The 22,013-nt window shown below is 34.7% G+C and overlaps 2 protein-coding genes across 2 annotated transcripts in view; one reads left to right on the top strand and one right to left on the bottom strand.

The window, feature by feature from the left end:
• The window catches only part of LOC111511853 (xaa-Pro aminopeptidase ApepP), a 296,974-nt gene that overhangs the window by 108,673 nt on the left and 166,288 nt on the right, over nucleotides 1-22,013 (top strand). The window lies entirely within an intron of this gene.
• The window catches only part of LOC111516683 (catalase-like), a 44,090-nt gene that overhangs the window by 11,487 nt on the left and 10,590 nt on the right, over nucleotides 1-22,013 (bottom strand). The window contains exons 2-4 of the mRNA XM_074179485.1: nucleotides 17,391-17,662; nucleotides 9,618-9,791; nucleotides 5,228-5,442 (exon numbers count right to left, since the gene is read on the bottom strand). Coding sequence (XP_074035586.1) covers nucleotides 5,228-5,442; nucleotides 9,618-9,791; nucleotides 17,391-17,662 — 661 coding nt within the window. The remainder of the gene's footprint in view (nucleotides 1-5,227; nucleotides 5,443-9,617; nucleotides 9,792-17,390; nucleotides 17,663-22,013) is intronic.

Genomic DNA, 22,013 nt, shown 5'->3' on the forward strand with positions numbered 1-22,013 from the left:
GAAATTGGAAATATTGATATGAATAATTATAAAAAAGTAAAACAATCATGTGGAATATTTCAAAATATGTTCGAATCGCTGGCCGTTCACTTCCAAGCACTTTAAAATGCGGGTGTTGACTGCTTTCGTGGTGGCAGATCTGATTTCATTGGGATTCAAATCTTCAAATGTTTGGGCAATTCTTTCTAACTTTTTCTTTAAACATTCCCCACAAATAAAAATCTAATGGATTAAGATCGGGTGATCTCGCTGGCCAATTCCATGGTCCTAAGCGCCTCATCCACCGATCGTCAAATAGTCTATCCAGTTCTGCGCTCACTTCTCTTGTGCAATGTGCAGGAGCTCCGTCTAGTTGGTACCAACAGTTTCGATAATCTTCGAGTGGCAGATTATCCATGGAACTGTCTACAGTATTCTCCAAAATATTCAGGTAGCTTCTGGATGTTAATGACTCCTCGTATATCACGTACCTCAATTTGTTGTCCATCAACATGCAGAAGACATTAAAACTAAATTTTTCTTGAAATCCGGCTTCTTTTGTGACGTGAGGATTTTCACTGGACCAATAATGACGATTTTTTCTATTGAAAATCCCTTTTCTCGAAAATTTCGATTCATCAGTCCAGATAATTTTATTTAAAAAAAGTGGATCTTCTTGAATGCGTGTCAACAACATTTCACAAAATTCTTCTCTCTGTTGAGGATCTTGAGGCTTCATTGCTTGAATTTTGGTGAATTTATAATCATGCATTTTATGTCTTCGCAAGATTCTTTGAACTGATGAATATTTTATACCCAAATCTTCTTCAGCACTTCTTATCGATGACTCGGGAAATGCGTGAAAATATGCTAAGACATTAATCTGGTTGTCTTCGAAAGTTACGGGTCGAGGCAAGTTTCTTGGTGCTTTTAAAGTTGATCCAAATGCATTGAAATTGTTCTGAATTCGTATAAATTTCTTGAGGTTCATTGGCGGTAGATTCGGATACATTTCATCGAACTTTCTACATGTTCTGCTGATAATTTTGTCACACTGTCCAAAAATAATAAACAAATTCATAAGAACTTCGTTTGAATAGTTTTGATCCATCGTTTTGAAGGTATTTGCAACTTCTGAAGTGACGAAAATGTCGATATTATTAGGAGAATGTCACAACGCTACTGTCAAATAGTAATCATGGCCTGCTTACCAAATACCGAATGGAAATACCATTCTGAAGGGACATTTTCACAAATAAATGTTCATAAGTCCGAAACTTGACTAGTTAGGTATAGGTATGATATACATAGAAAGAAAGCAAATTTCAGCAGCTTTCCGAATTTTCAATAATATACAGGGTGTTCCATTTGAAATAATCAAATTTCAGCAACTTTTTCAAGCAAACGAAAAAACTTGTATTTTTTTATCACCCTGTATTGAAGTAACGGAGATTAGGCTGACGTGTGGGAAGTGTCCAAGTATCACCTAACTCCAAACCAAATTTCGATATCATAGCACTTCTTAACTAAAAGATATCGGCATTTTTAGAGGTCATGATTTTCGAAGAAAAAAATTGAAATTAATTTTTATTTCGAAAACGGTAACAGATAGGTATAGGAAAATATCAAGAAAAGTTGTCGGGCAATTGTTGGAGATTCCAAAAATAATATTATATACAGAGTGTTCCATTTGAAAAGTCAAAGTTGCTACTGCTTTCTAATAGAAGCGGCAACACCGCATTGTCGAAAATATTTTAGTTGGCTAGAGAATGTCCGAATATGTCCTCCATTAAATTTTCAAAGTGATCCGTTGTCTGGTTCACCAGAAACGTCTAATGTGCCATCCACCGTGAATCAGCCTGTATATGGTTATATATTTTTTGCATTGTCGCAGAGGGTGTTGTAGATCAATTGAATTGAACGTTTTCGGTGATAGTGGTTAAGTTGAACAAAAGTTACAGTTTGCGACATATAGAGAAAAGTCTGGAAAATCTTGAATATCGAGAGCAATCCTCCAATAATAATCTAAGGAATATAATCTGCAAGTATTTGATTGTACCTACATATCACTTTTGGATTGTTCGAAATCGTCATTCTGAAGTAACGATAATTAATATACAATTGAAATTTGATTAACTTGTTTACATACAGTGTGTAAAAGCCAAATGGAATACAGAACACTTGCTGACGTACCAGAGGAAAATAAAAATATGTGGTTGGGATACGAAATTATTAGCACCCCCACTAATATCTGTGGCTGGAAAAACCTATTCACTATTCAGATGATGTGCGTGCATGAAAATTGAACAAGTCTCATGGAATGTTGGGTAAATTGACGTAGTGGGAACCGTTTTCTTGTCACACATACAGATTTCGAGAATAAAATTGTTGGAACAATCAGGATAACTTTTTAAAACCCCTTGTAGAATTGGAACCAGATGATGTGCGTTCATGAAAATCACACAACACTCATAGAATCTTGGGTAGATCAACATAGTGAAAACCGTTTCCTGTTCACTCATACAGATTTCGAAAAAAAATTGTTGCAACAATCATACTAACTTTTCAAAACCCCTTGTAGAATTGGAACCAGATGATGTGCGTGCATAAAAATCGAACAAGTCTTATGGAATCTGGGGTAGATTAACATCGTGATAACAATTTTGTTGTCATCCAAACAGATTTCAAAAAAAATTGTTGAAACAATCAGACTCATTCAAGATTCCTTGTAGAATTGGAGCCAGGAGATGTGCGTTCATGAAAATCACACAACTCTTATTGAATCTTGGGTAGATCAACGTAATGCGAACTGTTATCTTGTCACCGATTCAGATTCCTGGAAAAAATTATTGAAAATGTCAGATTTATACTTTCCAATACCCCTCGTAGAATTCAAACCCGATGATTTGCCTTCATCAGAATCTCACAACTTCTCAAGTAGCTCAAGGTTGTTGAATTCGTTTTCTTTCTTTCATCCATACAGATTTCGAAAAAATTATTTTTTAAAATGTAATACGAATGAGTAAGAATATTGCTTCCCTTTCAGTTTGAAGATATTGTGGCAAATTGAAGAATTTATTGTCCTCAACAAATTTATTTTACTGATCACAAACTAATGTATTTACAACACTTAGCAACTAACGCTTAATTTATTTCCACTATTTAAATGTATTGTCTAGCCGCGCGATTCACTTTCTGAACTGTCCTCTTGGGTCGGGAAACCAGGCTTATATGATGTAACGGTTTGATGTCATGTGTTTGTTACATGATTCAGCCGGCATACTGGTCAAGGGCGGCTTCAGATTTGTTACAGTATTCTCGAAATCTGTTATTTGTATATTGAAAATTTCATAAACTGAATTGAGGTTAGGAATCATCTGGTTCCAATTCTACAAGGAATCGCAAATATGAGTCTGAGTGTTTCAACATTTTTTTTTCAAAATCTGTTTGGGTAGCAAGAAAACTGTTATCACTACATCAATCTACTCAAGATTCCATAAGACTTGTTCGTTTTTTATGCACGCACATCATCTGGTTCTAATTCTACAAGGGGTTTGAAAAAGTAAGTCTGATCGTTCAAACAATTTTATTCTCGAAATCTGTATGGGTGACAAGGAAACAGTTTTCACTATGTTGATCTACCCAAGGTTTTATAAGAGTTGTGTGATTTTCATGAACAAACATCATCCGGTTCCAATTCTACAAGGGGTTTTAAAAAGTGAGTCTGATTTTTACAGCATTTTTTTCCTGGAAATCTGTATGGGTGACAAGATAACAGTTATCACTAGGTTATTCTACCCAAGATTCCATAAGACTTGTTCGATTTTTATGCACGCACATCATCTGGTTCCAATTCTACAAGGGGTTTCAAAAAGTTTGTCTGATTGTTGCAACAGTTTTTTATGTAAATCTGTATGGGTGACAGGTAAACGGTTTCGACTATGTTGATATACCCAAGATTCTATAACAATTGTGTGATTTTTATGTACGCACATCATCTGGTTCCAATTCTACAAGGGGTTTCAAAAAGTTTGTCTGATTGTTGCAACAGTTTTTTATGGAAATCTGTATGGGTGACAAGAAAACGGTTTCGACTATGTTGATATACCCAAGATTCTATAACAATTGTGTGATTTTTATGCATGCACATCATCTGGTTCTAATTCTACAAGGGGTTTTAAAAAGTGAGTCTGATTTTTACAACATTTTTTTCCTGGAAATCTGTATGGGTGACCAGATAACAATCATCACTACGTTATTCTACCCAAGATTCCATAAGACTTGTTCGATTTTTATGCACGCACATCATCTGGTTCCAATTCTACAAGGGGTTTCAAAAAGTTTGTCTGATTGTTGCAACAGTTTTTTATGGAAATCTGTATGGGCGACAAGAAAACGGTTTCCACTATGTTGATCTACCCAAGATTCTATAAGAGTTGTGTGATTTTCATGAACGCGCATCATCTGGTTCCAGTTCTACAAGGAATGTCAATTTTGTTCATTTATTTATTTGTTTTATTGATCACAAGTACACTATGGTGTCTGGACAAGTCACATAAAATACACATATATGATATATATATAAAATTGTAAATAATGAATTATTTACAACGTAAAATTACAACATTACAATAAATGAATCTGATTGTTTCAACAATTTTCTTTTTTGAAATCTGTTTAGATGACAAGAAAACTGTTATCGCCAAGTTAATTTACTCAAGAAACTATGGAAGTTGTGTGATTCTCATGAACGCACATCATCGGGTGTCATTTCTACATTGAGTATTGGAAAGGAACTTTGATATTTCCTTTATTATTCTTTCCTAAATCTGTATTGTTGATGAGAAAACGGTTATCAGTCAGTCTACTCAAGATTCTATAAAAAGCTATACACCAAATAGTCTCAATAATTCCACCTTCAACCTATAGTGAATTGGTATTTCCAGCCACAGATATCAGTACGGGTGCTAATAATTTCGTATCCCAACCACAGATTTTTATTTTCCTCTACGTCAGCATGTGTGGCCAGAAATATGTGGATAACTTCACGCCATCATTCGAAGGGAGTTGAAAGTGGGACTGACATTTTTACGTTGAAGAATGTCAAATTATAATTTACAATTGACGTGTTTCGGTATTTTTTTTAAATATGTACAATAACCGAAATAACGAATTCATTCCATTTGGCTTGTACACACTGTATATTCACAGGAATTCGTATATTTTTGACACATTTTTAAAATCCTACCTTGTTCGCTGCGATAATGAAATTTACAATAAAAAAATTCCCCATGGGCATTAACGAAAGCAAACGTATTCGTTCCATATCCATGCATTTGTCTATAATTTGCTGGTATTCCTCTGTCCGAGAAAAACATCAGACATGTGTGAGTTGTTTCAGGCCTCAGCGTTACCATATCCCAGAACATGTCATAATCAGGTCTCATATGAGTTACTGGATTCCTGAAATACTTCAAGTGAATTATTTGTTGTTTCATCAACTTGTTTTAATAATAAATCATTCGTTCTTTGAAAAAAATATATAATTCAAAATTTTTGTTTGAAGGTGATTGACAATGTGTCATAATGAATGTCACTAGTTCGGACTTCCATTGTCTACTATATGAAATGATTTGAAATCCCTGAAACAACTGAAAAAGAAGAATAAAAAATGAATAGCTGAAAATAACAATTATATTAAGCAAAATAAACCTGAAATGAAATAATAGTGAAATAAAATACAAGTGAAAATAGAACAATTGAATAAATAAAAATGAAGAAATGAAAAAATAAAATAAAAATAAAAAGTGGAGAGATTCCAAGTCACGTTAGTTCACGAGGCGATGGTGGAAAAGACTTTGGCTGAAAGACAGCAGGAACCTCGCAAGGAAGAGAAACCATCACAACCAGTGCTTGCACTTGTACAACATCAGAACCCGGTTAAAGATGCGGTAACACTATCCGTAGCAGCCTCACGAAAACCAGGTCACCAAACGCGGACTGCGATTCCAAGAATTGCATTTACCGGATACCCTGTGAGTGCGGAAAACCCTATATTGGTGAAACTAAGAGGCCATTGAATGTTCGCATTGCCGAGCACAAGGAACACACACAGCGAGGAGAAACCAGCAAATCAGGAATAGCAGACCATGTTTGGACCCATCAACACAACATCGAGTGGTCCCAAGCTGAGATCTTGCACAGAGAGGAACATTGGTTCAGGAGAAAATTTAAGGAAGCCGCATACATGTTGTCCAACAACGTATTCAGCCAGGCCAGCGTAGATATACGAAACATATGGAAACCCATCATCAAACGAAAAATGACCAACTCCCGCCAAAACGGTCATCTCTCACGGAATCAGTGAAGCGGAAAATGGAAAGTAGAGAAAGTGAAAGTATTTCAACGACCTATAAAATAGTCATCTCTCGGAGGAATCAGTCCAGTCATCACCCGAAGACGATTGTAAATACCAACAATCGAAACGTCGTGAACTAACGTGACTTGGAATCTCTACACTTTTTTTAATTTTTTATTATTTCCTTTTTTCATTCCTTCAATTTTTATTTATTCAATTATTATATTTTTACTTGTAGGTTATTTCACTATCATTTCATTTTTATCATCAGGTTTATTGCTGCTTAATATAATTGTTATTTTCAACTATTCTTTTTTAATTATTCTTTTTTACTTGTTTCAGGGATTTCAAATCATTTTATATAGTAGACAATGGAAGTCCGAACTAGTGAAATTCATCACGAAACATTGTCAATCACCTTCAAACAAACGGGGTGTTGAAGTTTCAACAAATAAACGGAATTTATTTAATGCTTTTGAAACTATTTGTTGTAATCCGATCAATCTAGACATTGGAAGGTACATAAATTTATAAGCTGCAAACGCGTGTAATTGTTCAAAACATAGTTTAAAATAAGATTTCAAAATTCCGAATGATTGCGATGCCTGGAAAAAAATTATTCGAGGTCAAAAGTCAAAAATCTCGAAAAAAATTGGTTTTCCGCGATTTTCAGGAAAACGGTGAGTTTTATCATAAAATAACATCGAATAAAAATTATAGATCATAAAATTCTCTACAAAAAATGTATCGATACTTTGTTTTCTTAGAGCCACCGTTTCTCAGAGACGAGTCAAAAATTTGTAAAAGTTGTAATCGTCATTATATGCACATGTTTCCACGCCACCTATGAGGTAGTGTACTTAGCGCATGTATGTTGTGATTCGGTCAAATTGAAAACTTGCATGATAAAATGTATTACGAAGGGTTGGAAATTATTAAAATTAAAGCGATTGAAATTTTAAAAATGTAAAAATTTATCCATCTGAGTCATAACCTCCAAATACTTCTTGTCATTCTTCTTCTTGGTCTTCTTCTTCTTGGTCTTCTTCTTCTTGGTCTTCTTCTTCTTGGTCTTCTTCTTCTTGGTCTTCTTCTTCTTGATGTTCATCCTGGGTGTAGGTAAACTGCGTCAAGGGTGATGTATCGCATGTTTCCTCGTTGGTATCAAATGAATCCTCCACTATTGGTAATCCAACTTTTTTACAACCACATTTAGCGCTGCACCCTTTTTGACAATTGTATAAAATTGTGTTCAGCAGTTTTTCCGGCGCAGGTGGGAGTAAAGTCTGAATATGTTCTAATGCATTGTCGACCAACTTCCAACCCTAGTCTTTTGGGTCTAGCTGATAACCAAGCCACACTTGAACTTAGTAATATACCCGAAAAAGATGTTGATGAGCAGCAACTGAGGTTGGAGAAAGACAAGCTAATTGCACCTGTTTCTTATTTTTAATGTTTTTACGAAACATGCATATCGATACTTATCTAGCAGATGTTTATTTTTCGGAGCTTTGTACATAGAAAGAAAAAACTGAATCCCGTTGGTGATAATTTCTTGTTGAGTTGAATTACTTTTTTTGAAAACTTCAGCACATTGAACTGAATCTTGTTTTTCAAACATTTTAAAGACTGTTGCTTTACGCCTCCTGTAAAATGCAGATGTCGTATCACAGCCAGTTATTGCGTGTAAAAATAGTACATGATTTTGACTCTTTGCAAAAGTAGATAAACTTTTTGACGAATATATTTCGGTTTGACTTTGAGTTTTTCCTAGCTTTAGAAAGAAAATAGTTTTTTCAGGTGGAGTTCGAACAGTAAGTAGTACGAGTATGTCTACATCTTCACCAACAACAATAGTTGTATTCGTCAAATTAAATTGCTCTATAGCTGTTTCAATAATCAGTTCGTCGGCATCGTTATTAGCCTGTTTAACCAATATATTTTCGCCAATAAACTTATCCTTCAACATTGAAATGAACCGAGATTTGTTGAGTATTTGCAAGAAATTTCTGTTGACTGGTAGGAACTGTCATAAGTTAATCAAATAAAATATCGGAAGATGAAGATGTTGCTAAAGTTCGACGACGTTGTTCTGTAGCTTTAATATTTCTCGTGCAATCATCATAGCCATCAAATACGACCGTAATTCTGGCACCAAAATGTCTACGTACATACTGAACGTTTTTATCTAAAATAATGCTAAATGTTTATTCACTATCCCACACAACACGATGTAGTAAGTATCCGCCGTCAATGATGTATGTCGTATTAGTATTGTTGATTTCAATATATTCTTATATTTAAACTTATGTATACCAATAGAAAAATATGTTTACTTATATTACAACTTCAGAGATGTATATACGTGGCATACTTATGCATATAACAACGATTACAACTTTTTGTCTCGTCGTATCTCAGAAACGGTAGCTCTAAGAAAAAAAGTATTGATGAATTTTTTGTAGAGAATTTTATGGTCTACAATTTTTATTTGAGGTTATGTCATGATAAAACTTACCGTTTTCCTAAAAATCGCGAAAAAACCAATTTTTTTCGAGATTGTTGACTTTGACCTCGAATAAATTTTTTTCCAGGCATCGCAATCATTCGGAATTTCAAAATCTTTTTTTTATGTTTTGAAAAATTAAACGCATTTGCCGCTTGTTGTAAATTTATGTACCTTCACTCTTATTTTTTAGTCTAATTTGAGCGGACTATTGGGGTATTTCATTGATATTTGGTGAGCAGTAACAGTTAATAAAAGTGGCGTGGGTACAGGAGTTGACTTCGATATTTTTGAAAAAAGAAATGATACGGCTATAGTAGAAAACCAAAATTCAAATTATGTAAACACTTGGTACATATGGTTTAGTTAGCAGTGAACACTTCTGAAGATGCTGTGGTATAGTGTAACACGTGTTGAGGTTTTGTAAACTGTTTAGTGAAAAACTAACAATGAAGTGTTTTTGAAATACGTTATGTAGTGGAGCATCTGAAGTCGAAAACATATTTATTCTAAAAAATGCAAAGTTGTATAAAAAATATATGTGGGTGCGTTATATTTTTCCTTCAATTTTTTTTATGATATGTACTAAGCTTGTACCTCCAAAAAAATACTATCCTTCATATTGGAAAGGATTCTAAAAATCCATGGCCTTCAAACACGGAAAATAGTGACACCGAAAACCTTGGATGCGAAAGCCTTAACCATTTTATCACGTAATTAGATTTTTTTGTTTTTTTTTGTGGTGCTTCATTTTTTTATGAATATTGTCCTCACCTTTTCACAACATGTATAAAACTAGGAAATAGGGCACAATCCTTTATAAAGAAAATAGGAGCATTGTTTCCTACCAAATCCCATATCCCATCTTCAGTGTAGAATTTTATGGCGAAGCCTCTTATGTCTCTGATCGTGTCCGGATAGCCCAGTTCTCCAGCTACTTGTGAGAACCTGATTGGATAAAGATACATATTATTAATGAGATGAAAGTTCAACTTAAGATATAAATTTGAATTATATAGACTTATAAGGAGATAATACACACATCGGAAAAGTCTAGGGATATTTTTAAAAATGGCAATAATTTTTTTTTAGATCGCTTTAGGGGAAAAAAGTTGACGGGTGATTATTAAACGAATGTAACTTACAACAAACTTTATTAAATGGTCAAAAATACTGAGTGCGCATATAAGCAAAACTGAAAAAAAATATGGCTCTTCTTTGGCACCCCGAAAAAAAATCATAATACAAAAAAAATGGAATCAGTACAAAGTATGGCCTTCACGCTGGTTTATTACGGCCCTACATCTATCGTGCATCGACAAAATAAGATTGTCAATGTCTTGTTGAGGTACATTTGCCCATTCAGCGATTAAAAGCTCTCTCAATTGAAACGTTGTGTGAATGTTCCCCATATGCGGAGTAATTCTTCGTTGAAGCATGTCCCACACATGCTCGATGGGATTCAGGTCCGGTAATTGTGCTGGCCATGGCAATACATCAACTCCTTCGTTGGTGAGCCAGTCAGTCACTAGACGCGCGACATGTGGACGAGCATTATCGTGCATTAGGTGGAAGTTTTCACCAACAGCACCAGCAAACGGACGGACGATAGGTAGAAGAATGGTGTCGAGGTACTGTCGAGCTGTGAGGGAGCGATTTGGAAAAACGAGATCGGTTCTGCCGCCGATCATGATTCCGCCCCAAAGCATTACTGTACCATCTCTGTATGTGTGGACTTCCTGGACGTGTCTCAAACGTTCATTATTTCCAGGTCGTCTTCACAGTCTTACTCGACGAGAATCTGGATGGAATCCAAATCTGGATTCGTCTGTAAACAAAACTGTGGCCCAATCATTTGCATCCCAGTTTTGATGTTCTTGACACCACTCTAATCTTCTACCGCGATTGCCTCTCGACAAAGGTGGACATCTAAGTGGCCTTCTGTTGTGGAGATCTGCTTTATACAGTCGATTTCTGACAGTATCACGACCAATGGTTACCTGGTGCGTCTGCTGCAACACGTTAACCAACTCAGGTGCTGTGATTGTCGGTTGTCTTCTTGCGGTTAAGACCAAAAATCGGTCTTGAACTGCAGTTGTAGCGCGTCCTCGCCCTGGATGTTGTTCGGCTGGACTGCCAGTTTCACGGAAACGCCGCCACAATCGACTGATAACACTTTGGGAGACCCCCAAACGAACAGCTACATCATTTTGCCGCATGCCAACTTGAAGAAGCCCTACAGCTCTATTCATCTCAGCCAATGGTAAGTGATGGCGTTCCATGTTAAAGCACAATATTTCCAGTTTAATTGCTGAGCAAGAACTGCATAGAATGTACAAACTCGACACTTTCAGATTATTCATTTTAGCCGAAAACCTACAGTTTGTAAAAAACTTGATAAAAGATTAGTTACCGTTTTTGCAGGCTTTGTTCAACCCATAGAAATCTACAGGGTGGTCGAGTGTACCAATTTAATCGAAATTAAACGACCTCATGCATTTATTTTTATGATATTCAGTATGTTATAAAAATATCCCTAGACTTTTCCGATGTGCGTACTTGAATTGAAGGGGTTATATTTTTAGGAGTGATTAATTTTTTGGGAAAGAAAGTTTTTGGCTTTCTACTACTCCATCTTGATACAAAAAAAGGGATGAGGAAATCTTCCAAAGAAAGGAAGGAAGTAATCAATTTGAAAATAGTTAACTCTATACATGGATGTGTAGATCATGCAAAGAAGTAACTTTCAGACACAAACTGAAAGAAAGTCCTCCTGAAACAGCTACTTTCATATAAACATTGAATTACACCATAGAAAAAAATTCTTTCGAAACAAATACGTCTATATGAACACTGAATTATACAGAAGATACTTTTCTCTACTCAGTTTTCATTTCAAATATTCGTTGTGGAATAAAAATCAGATATCATTCACATGAGTTCTACTTTGAATGAACGGTAATAAATTGCAACATGGAACACTGTCACCCTCACTGGTATACACCGATGTGTGTATTTTCTATAATGTTATCCAATTTGGTACTGAAGAGCCTTCGGACAAGTGTCTTAAGGCGAAACATCGGTGTATACCAGTGAGGGTGACAGTGTTCCATGTAAGTGCAATTCATTACCATTCATTCAAAGTAGAACTCATGTGAATGATATCTGATTTTCATTCCACAACGAATGTTTGAAATACAAACTGAGTAGAGAAAAGTATCTTCTGTATAATTCAGTGATTCGAAAGAATTTTTTTCTCTCGTGCAATTCAATGTTTATATGGAAGTAGCTGTTTCAGGAGGACTTTTTTTCAGTTTGTGTCTGAAAGTTACTTCTTTGCATGATCTACACATCCATGTATAGAGTTACTTATTTTCAAATTGATTACTTCCTTCCTTTCTTTGGAATATTCCCTCATCCTTTTTTTTTGTATCAAGATGGAGTAGTAGAAAGCCAAAAACATTCTTTCCCGAGATAATAGTCTTTTTCATATAGGTATAAAGGTACCTCAGGTATAACCGAATGACTGAGTCTGTTCGTTCATTTTTTGAGGCATTTTTGCTTATACAAATTCAACGAGAATCCACATAATCTTCGGCAAAAATCACGTTTGTATAATGGAATGCAACTAGTGGACGTCAATGCCAATTGAGACAAAAAAAATCATTTCCCGTTACAGTAAATATTACAATAATGCAATTTCATTAGTTCGGACTTTCATTGTTCTGATATTATATAAAATGATTTGAAATCCCTGAAATAACTGATGAAAAACACCAAGTCTATTTTTCGAAAAAAGAGAGAACATCGCTAACACCGCACCACAGTAATAATAATAATAATAATAATAATACTTCATTTCCGTGTAGACAATATACATTGCATAGGAATAGTCAATAAAAGAAATAAAAATAAAGATAAACATAGAGTATAAGAAACATACAAGTTGAAACCCATGAGGTACTCCCATATCTACACTGAAAGGCTCAGAATTTATTCTCTGGATTTCATTTTTGACCGTACACTGGAGAGATACATATTGTCTCCTACCTTCAAGGAATGAGGATATCCAGTTGAGAGATGCACCTATTAGTCCATATCTTTCCAATTTCAGTAAAAGTTTTTGATGATTGACGCAGTCGAATGCCCGACTCAAATCACAGAATATCGCTGCCGGGCATTCGCCTGCCTCAATATATATATATATATATATATATATATATATATATATATATATATATATACAGTGTCACCGATAAAGTCCGCATCAAATGGGAAACTTTTTTATTTATCGTTTTATGTGAAATTTGATTTGGGCAGTAGATTTTGCTTAAGAAATGATGTCAAATGGCGTCTACAAAATAGGTCACGTGATTTCCTTAACCTGTCAAAATTGACATTTAAAAAAAGAAACATCGAAAAATGACATTATTCTTCAAAATATCCAAAAATATCGAAGGATAAAAACATTTTCTTTTGTAATTTTATACCCACACACCATGTTTCAAACCCATAATAAGAATTTTATATTTTCACTATTTTTCCGCATTCCTGCTTTTTCTACTTATCAAAATTCAAGCACACCTGTACTAAATCATTTATTTTACCTAAACTCGTCACCGAATTTCTTTTTTTGTAATATAATAATATTTTAAGAGCCTCTTTGATGTTAAAAACAAATTTTGAAAAATAAAAGTTGTCAAACTTGATGCAAAGTTCATCTAGTTTCAACGGGGCTTTCCAAACTATACAGTACTTGAGTTTTTTAATGAGCAAATAGCCTCACAATATGAATTAGAACAAAACGGAACATTAGGAAACAATATCTTAGAGTGTTTATTGTTTTTTTAACAAAAAATACAGTGGAATTTAATCTTAATCAAAAGGAACTGAAAATAAACATGTACCTATACCTAATAGCAAAAAAACACGAAAAAAAGACTCACGACATTAAATACACTACATTTCTGTATGTCTTCCATCGCGTTCTATGCAGATAATTGTCCTTCTTGATACATCTTTTATTGAGTTGCTGATACTCACAGGGTTTTTATGTTTAAAATAGAGTTTCTAATAACAGTTTCTAGGTGATTCACGTCACGAAAAGGTCTTTGTTTATAAATAATTTGTTTTAAGTAACCCCACAAGAAAAAATCTAGTGGGGTTAAATCTGGCGACCTAGGCGGCCATATTTGCTCCATATTTCGCTCAATAACTTTGCCCCTAAACATTTCTAATAGTTTCTCTTTGACTTGTCTTGAACTATGAATAGGAGCCCCGTCACATTGATACCACAGACTGTGTCTTATTTCAACCGGCATATTGTCCACTATATCACTGATCTCAGTATTTAGAAATTGCAAATAATCCTGAGAATTTAAATTGTGTCTGAAAAAGAATGGTCCCATTACCTGATTATTTAAAACACCGCACCACACATTTGTTTTAAATGAATATTGGTCCCGACATTCTATCACAAAATGAGGATTTTCCTGAGCCCACCACCTACAATTCTGGGAACTGAATACGCCGTTCGATGTGAAGGTAGCTTCGTCGGTCCATAGGATTTTGTAAGGAAATTTTCTGTTTAATTCTACTTCTCCTTGGTACCAGAAAGAGAAATATAGTCGAACATCGAAATCTCTTTCCTTTAAGGTATTTATAAATTTGGGTTTGTAGGGTTTGAATTTATTTTTATGTAAAATTGCTCTTGCGCTTTCTCTTTTAACGCCAGTTCTATCTACAATATTGGTAATACTTGATTTTCCCTGTTCGATAACATCCAGGCAGACAGCCAACTGAATCTCATCATTATTGCGTGATGGATTATGACGTTTTTTAAAAGTATTTTCAACTGAACCAGTCAGTTTAAATTTTTTTAAAATCCTACTTACAGTGGATTGCTGTACATGTCTACCAGGATGTCTTGCGTTAAAAATATCAGCCACTTGTCGATGCAATGTGTTTTCACCACAAATTAGCACAATTTCAATTTTTTCTTGTAAAGATAACATATTATTTTAATTTTCATACATTACATTGAACTAACGGGCATTAATTTATTCAGTGACAGTGACGTTTTCTAAAACACATTATGTAGTTTCATATTTTTTCACAGCCTACCCAGTTTTTTTAAATCAGTGTTGTTAGCGGAGTAGGTAAATGTTCAAAAAAATCTGTTTAAAAAAAAATCTGTTTAAAATCTGTTTTTCCGTTAACCAGCTGTCGCACCCCTACGAACGACAACCCTCAGAAGTCGAAACTTGTGCTAGCTTAAGATTAACGAGGTCTTACCTTTTAACGTGTGATTCCTAACACGGAATGTGTAAATGTAAATACTATGACTTTTTTCTTTTATTTAATGGGCTTCAAGAATCACGAAATGATGTTTCCTAATGTTCCGTTTTGTTCTAATTCATATTGTGAGGCCATTTGCTCATTAAAAAACTCAAGTACTGTATAGTTTTGAAAGCCCCGTTGAAACTAGATGAACTTTGCATCAAGTTTGACAACTTTTATTTTTCAAAATTTGTTTTTAACATCAAAGAGGCTCTTAAAATATTATTATATTACAAAAAAAGAAATTCGGTGACGAGTTTAGTTAAAATAAATGATTTAGTACGGGTGTGCTTAAATTTTGATAAGTAGAAAAAGCAGGAATGCGGAAAAATAGTGAAAATATAAAATACTTATTATGGGTTTGAAACTTGGTGTGTGGGTATAAAATTACAAAAGAAAATGTTTTTATCCTGTGATATTTTTGGATATTTTGAAGAATAATGTCATTTTTCGATGTTTCTTTTTTTAAATGTCAATTTTGACAGGTTAAGGAAATCACGTGACCTATTTTGTAGACGCCATTTGACATCATTTCTTAAGCAAAATCTACTGCCAAAATCAAATTTCACATAAAACGATGAATAAAAAAGTTTTCCATTTGATGCGGACTTTATCGGTGACACTGTATAAGCCCCCTCACTTGTATGGATTACCCAAAATCCACAAGAAGGACGTTCCGCTTAGACAGATCATCAGCTCCAGAGATTCGGCTATTTTGTCTAGATTTTTACTCCCCATGATACATTACAAGGAAAAACAGCATCTTTTGTGAATAATTCAAGGCACAAAGCGAGCTCAGCTAATTAGTTTCGACATGGAAAGCCTTTACACTCTTTACACCAACGTTCCGGTCGAAGAATCACTCCCAGTCATACAGAGGAAGTTATCTGAACACGAGGACCTGGAAAATAGAATGAACTTACCTATAGAAGTAATTATGAAATAATCACCAGGATGCTGTGTACCAAACTGTTATTTCCAACTGAAGGAAGAATTATTTACACATGATGAGGGACTACCAATGGGATGGCCACTTTCACCAGTCATAGCCAGCATATATATGAAGTGGTTTGAAACTCTGGCCATTTAAGAAGCCCACAAAAAACCCCGAGTCTGGTTGAGATATGTTGACGACACCTTCATAATATGGAACCATTGGAATACTGAACTAGACGACGCCTTCCTGAAATACATCAACAACGTAAGACCTTCCACCACTTTCACAATGGAGAAGGAAGTCTACAATGAATTGCCATTTTTAGACGTATTGGTGAAGAGGGCCGACACTAAGTGGGAAACATCTGTATACCGAAAACCCACTCATGCGGGACAGTATCTGAACCACGAATCCAACCACCATCAATCGACTAAAAGAGGAATTATCAAGACTCTATTAGACCGTGCTTTCGGGCTCTGTAATACGAAGGAAGGTCTCGAGAAGGAACTAGACATCATCAAAAATGATCTTCAACGGAATGACTATTCCAATGCGATGATGGAACGTACTTTGGGTAAAAGAGAGCAGGAGCCTCGCAAGGAAGAGAAGCCGTCACAACCAGTGCTTGTACTTCCCTACATCAGAGGATTATCAGAGAGAATAAGCAGAATTGGTTCCAAGTACAATATCATAACCTGCTTCATATAGAAACCCATAAATAAGCGAAAAATGGCCAACTCCCGCCAAAAGCTAAAACGGGGAAGCGAAGAAACGAAAGCAGAGATAAGTGAAAGTACTCAAATTACCCATAAATAGTCATCTCTCGGAGGAATTAGTCCAGTCATCACTCGAAGATGATTGTGCATACTAACAGTCGAAAAGTCGTTAAGTAACTTGGTTTGGAATCTTTTACAATTATTTATTTAACTTATAATAGTTCAATTTTAAATTTTTTGATTATTTTTATTTTATTGCAAGCGTTCAAATGACCTGTAAATGGTCATCTTCTAGAAATAGTCCAGTTATCACCCGAAAACGATTGAGGATTCTAACAATCGAAACGTCGTGAAGTAATTTGGTTTGAAATATTTATTTTCAATCATTAAGTTTTTTGCTTTTTTTTCTAGTAATTTAATTTCACGTTTTATTGCTTAGTATAATTGTTATTTTTAGCTATACATGCTAAAATAACATGAGCTCATGATAAAATGTATTAAGAAATATACATACACAAAAAATCAAATCATATAAAAAAGTTGTTATAATTTTACCTGACAGCAATTGGTGTTTTTTTGTTGACTTCCGAGAAAACTTTCGCTGCTGTGTAGCGGGTTATGTCATGTGTAACTTCAAAGTAACCGAATGCACCAGCTCCTTTGGCATGTACTACCCTTTCAGGAATACGCTCTCTAGTAAAATGAGCTAATTCGTCGATCAAGTTGTAATCTTGAAGTAAAATAGGGCCGTGGTAGCCCACTGTCAAACTGGCGTCTTTCTCAGGAAGCGGAACGCCCCACGTTGTGGTGATTGTGTCTTCAGATTCCTAAAATTTTGAAATTTGTGACCTGATCAATAACTTCACTTTATACAGTATGTAAACGCCTTTGGTTACGGTACATATTTCAACAAAATCCCGAAACACGTCAAATTTATATTATAATTTGACATATTTCAACGGAAAAATGCTACCCCTACCTTCAACCCCGTCGAATGACAGGTACAATCCCCAATTTTTTTAATAGGAAGTATAGGCTGTGATATATCTCTTGAAAGGTCTCTTCATTCTCTTTTCGAAAATGTTATCGCTTTCAAGTTTATATGTGGTTACCGAAATTCGATAAAATACACCCAAAACTTATTGCAATATACTCAAAATTCATTTCATGTTGAGGTATTGATATTAAAAAAGTGAGCAAAAACCATAGCAATGTTCTTTTTAGATGGTATCCTTTAAAAAAATGTAAATAAGTTCCGTGGCAACGTTAATTTAAAACGCCTTGTCGACTTGTTTTGTATGTTGCAACATTAGTTGTCAGAATTTCAGTTTAAGTTTAAAGTTTGTCAACTTCAAGTCTGACAAATGGTTAGATTAACGGAAATGCATAAAATAACAGTTCAACAAATGATTGGTTGCGGAGATTAAACCCGAACACAACAGGAAGTAGCTCGCCTAATTCATAAGAAATTTCCTAATTTACAAGGAACAGTGAGCAAAATAGAGAAGCAGTTTCGTGAGCCTGGTCATGTGGGGCAGATAAAAAAGCAGCTGCAAATGTAATGAGTGACGAACTCAAATTAGATGTGAGGCTTGAGTTTGAGAAAAACCCACATACATCGAGTTGACAGGCATCCACTACATTCAATGTTAGCCATACATCGATAATAATCATATTAAAATAAAAGGCTTCACTATGAAATGATACCTACTCAGCAGCTCATGGAAAATGATTTTGAAAGAAGAACTTATTTTTGTGAGCAAATGATGGACATGGGTAACAATTAGTCCTTTTGTCATCGAGGGCAACTTGAATGGTGATAATTCTTCGGCACTACTTCAAAATGATGTCATTCCAAGTTTAGCTAGTTTATATCCTGATCCAGGAAACCCTCAAATTCCAGTGAATACGATATGGTTTCAGCAGGATGGGGCACCACCCATTACCAAGGTTATGTCCGGCAATAGCTCGATACATTTCCCAATCGGTAGCTAGGGAAGCGAGGATCGATTGGATGGCCAGCGCGATCACTTGATCTTTCATCATTAGATTTCATTTTATGGGGATATGTAAAGAGCAATGTGTACAAAAATAAACCTTCATATTTGAATAACTTAAAAGAACGAATAATGCTTGCGATTAGGTCGGTCACGCCTGATATGTTAAATAATGTTAAAAGACAGTTGTATTTGTGATGAGGATGTTACTAAGACGTTCGCGGTAAACATTTTGAACATCTACTTCGTTAACATCCATAGTTTTTTTTCGTATTCTACATTTCTACGTTTTACATTTGACGTGTTTTGGGATTTTTTTAAATGTACACAGTAACCGACATACTTAATTCATTCCATTTGGCTTTTACACACTGTAGAATGACATAGTTAACGACTTCCATTAATTTCTCTAAAATAATATGAATAGTGTATCTTCATTTTCAGCTTGATGAACATCATATAACATAACTGAAACCCAATAGATCATTTGAAAAATGTACTTATCAAAAGTTGTCACGTGAAAAACAAATCATATACAGGCTGATTCACGGTGGATGGCACATTAGACGTTTCTGGTGAACCAGACAACGGATCACTTTGAAAATTTAATGGAGGGCATATTCGGACATTCTCTAGCCAACTAAAATATTTTCGACAATGCGGTGTTGCCGCTTCTATTAGAAAGCAGTAGCAACTTTGATTTTTCAAATGGAACACTCTGTATATAATAATATTTTTGGAATCTCCAACAATTGCCCGACAACTTTTCCTGATATTTCCCTATACCTATCTGTTACCGTTTTCGAAATAAAAATTAATTTCAATTTTTTTCTTCGAAAATCATGACTTCTAAAAATGCCGATATCTTTTAGTTAAGAAGTACTATGATATCGAAATTTGGTTTGGAGTTAGGTGATACTTGGACACTTCCCACACGTCAGCCTAATCTCCGTTACTTCAATACAGGGTGGTAAAAAAATACAGTTTTTTCGTTTGCTTGAAAAAGTTGCTGAAATTTGATTATTTTAAATGGAACACCCTGTATATTATTGAAAATTCGGAAAGCTGCTGAAATTTGCTTTGTTTCTATGTATATCATACCTATACCTAACTAGTCAAGTTTCGGACTTATGAACATTTATTTGTGAAAATGTCCCTTCAGAATGGTATTTCCATTCGGTATTTGGTAAGCAGGCCATGATTACTATTTGACAGTAGCGTTGTGACATTCTCCTAATAATATCGACATTTTCGTCACTTCAGAAGTTGCAAATACCTTCAAAACGATGGAACAAAACTATTCAAACGAAGTTCTTATGAATTTGTTTATTATTTTTGGACAGTGTGACAAAATTATCAGCAGAACATGTAGAAAGTTCAATGAAATGTATCCGAATCTACCGCTAATGAACCTCAAGAAATTTATACGAATTCAGAACAATTTCAATGCATTTGGATCAACTTTAAAAGCACCAAGAAACTTGCCTCGACCCGTAACTTTCGAAGACAACCAGATTAATGTCTTAGCATATTTTCACGCATTTCCCGAGTCATCGATAAGAAGTGCTGAAGAAGATTTGGGTATAAAATATTCATCGGTTCAAAGAATCTTGCGAAGACATGAAATGCATGATTATAAATTCACCAAAATTCAAGCAATGAAGCCTCAAGATCCTCAACAGAGAGTAGAATTTTGTGAAATGTTGTTGACACGCATTCAAGAAGATCCACTTTTTTTAAATAAAATTATTTGGACTGATGAATCGAAATTTTCGAGAGAAGGGATTTTCAATAGAAAAAATCGTCATTATTGGTCCAGTGAAAATCCTCACATCACAAAAGAAGCCGAATTTCAAGAAAAATTTAGTTTTAATGTCTTCTGCATGTTGATGGACAACAAATTGAGATACGTGATATACGAGGAGTCATTAACATCCAGAAGCTACCTGAATATTTTGGAGAATACTGTAGACAGTTTCGTGGATAATCTGCCACTCGAAGATTATCGAAACTGTTGGTACCAACTAGACGGAGCTCCTGCACATTGCACAAGAGAAGTGAGCGCAGAACTGGATAGACTATTTGACGATCGGTGGATGAGGCGCTTGGGACCATGGACCCGATCTTAATCCATTAGATTTTTATTTGTGGGGAATGTTTAAAAAAAAAGTTTACAAAATACCCGTGCGTTCGAGAGATGAATTGTTAGAAAGGATTGCCCAAACATTTGAAGATTTGGATCCCAATGAAATCAGATCTGCCACCACGAAAGCAGTCAACACCCGCATTTTAAAGTGCTTGGAAGTGAACGGCCAGCGATTCGAACATATTTTGAAATATTCCACATGATTGTTTTACTTTTTTATAGTTATTCATATCAATATTTCCAATTTCAAGTTTCTTGGTGCTTTTTTAAAGTTTATCCAAACATATTGAAATCGTTCTGAATTCGTATAAATTTCTTGAGGTTCATTGGCGGTAGATTCGGATACATTTCATTGAACTTTCTACATGTTCTGCTGATAATTTTGTCACACTGTCCAAAAATAATAAACAAATTCATAAGAACTTCGTTTGAATAGTTTTGTTTCATCGTTTTGAAGGTATTTACAATTTCTGAAGTGACGAAAATGTCGATATTATTAGGAGAATGTCACAACGCTACTGTCAAATAGTAATCATGGCCTGCTTACCAAATACCGAATGGAAATACCATTCTGAAGGGACATTTTCACAAATAAATGTTCATAAGTCCGAAACTTGACTAGTTAGGTATAGGTATAATATACATAGAAAGAAAGCAAATTTCAGCAGCTTTCCGAATTTTCAATAATATATAGGGTGTTCCATTTAAAATAATCAAATTTCAGCAACTTTTTCAAGCAAACGAAAAAACTGTATTTTTTTACCACCCTGTATTGAAGTAACGGAGATTAGGCTGACGTGTGGGAAGTGTCCAAGTATCACCTAATTCCAAACCAAATTTCGATATCATAGTACTTCTTAACTAAAAGATATCGGCATTTTTAGAAGTCATGATTTTCGAAGAAAAAAATTGAAATTAATTTTTTTTTCGAAAACGGTAACAGATAGGTATAGGGAAATATCAAGAAAAGTTGTCGAACAATTGTTGGAGATTCCAAAAATAATATTATATACAGAGTGTTCTATTTGAAAAATC

The sequence above is a fragment of the Leptinotarsa decemlineata genome, unplaced genomic scaffold, assembly GCF_025532065.1.
Source record: "Leptinotarsa decemlineata unplaced genomic scaffold, Ldec_3_MD MMD2_P_RNA_scaffold_14, whole genome shotgun sequence".
Taxonomy (NCBI): Eukaryota; Metazoa; Arthropoda; class Insecta; order Coleoptera; family Chrysomelidae; genus Leptinotarsa; species Leptinotarsa decemlineata.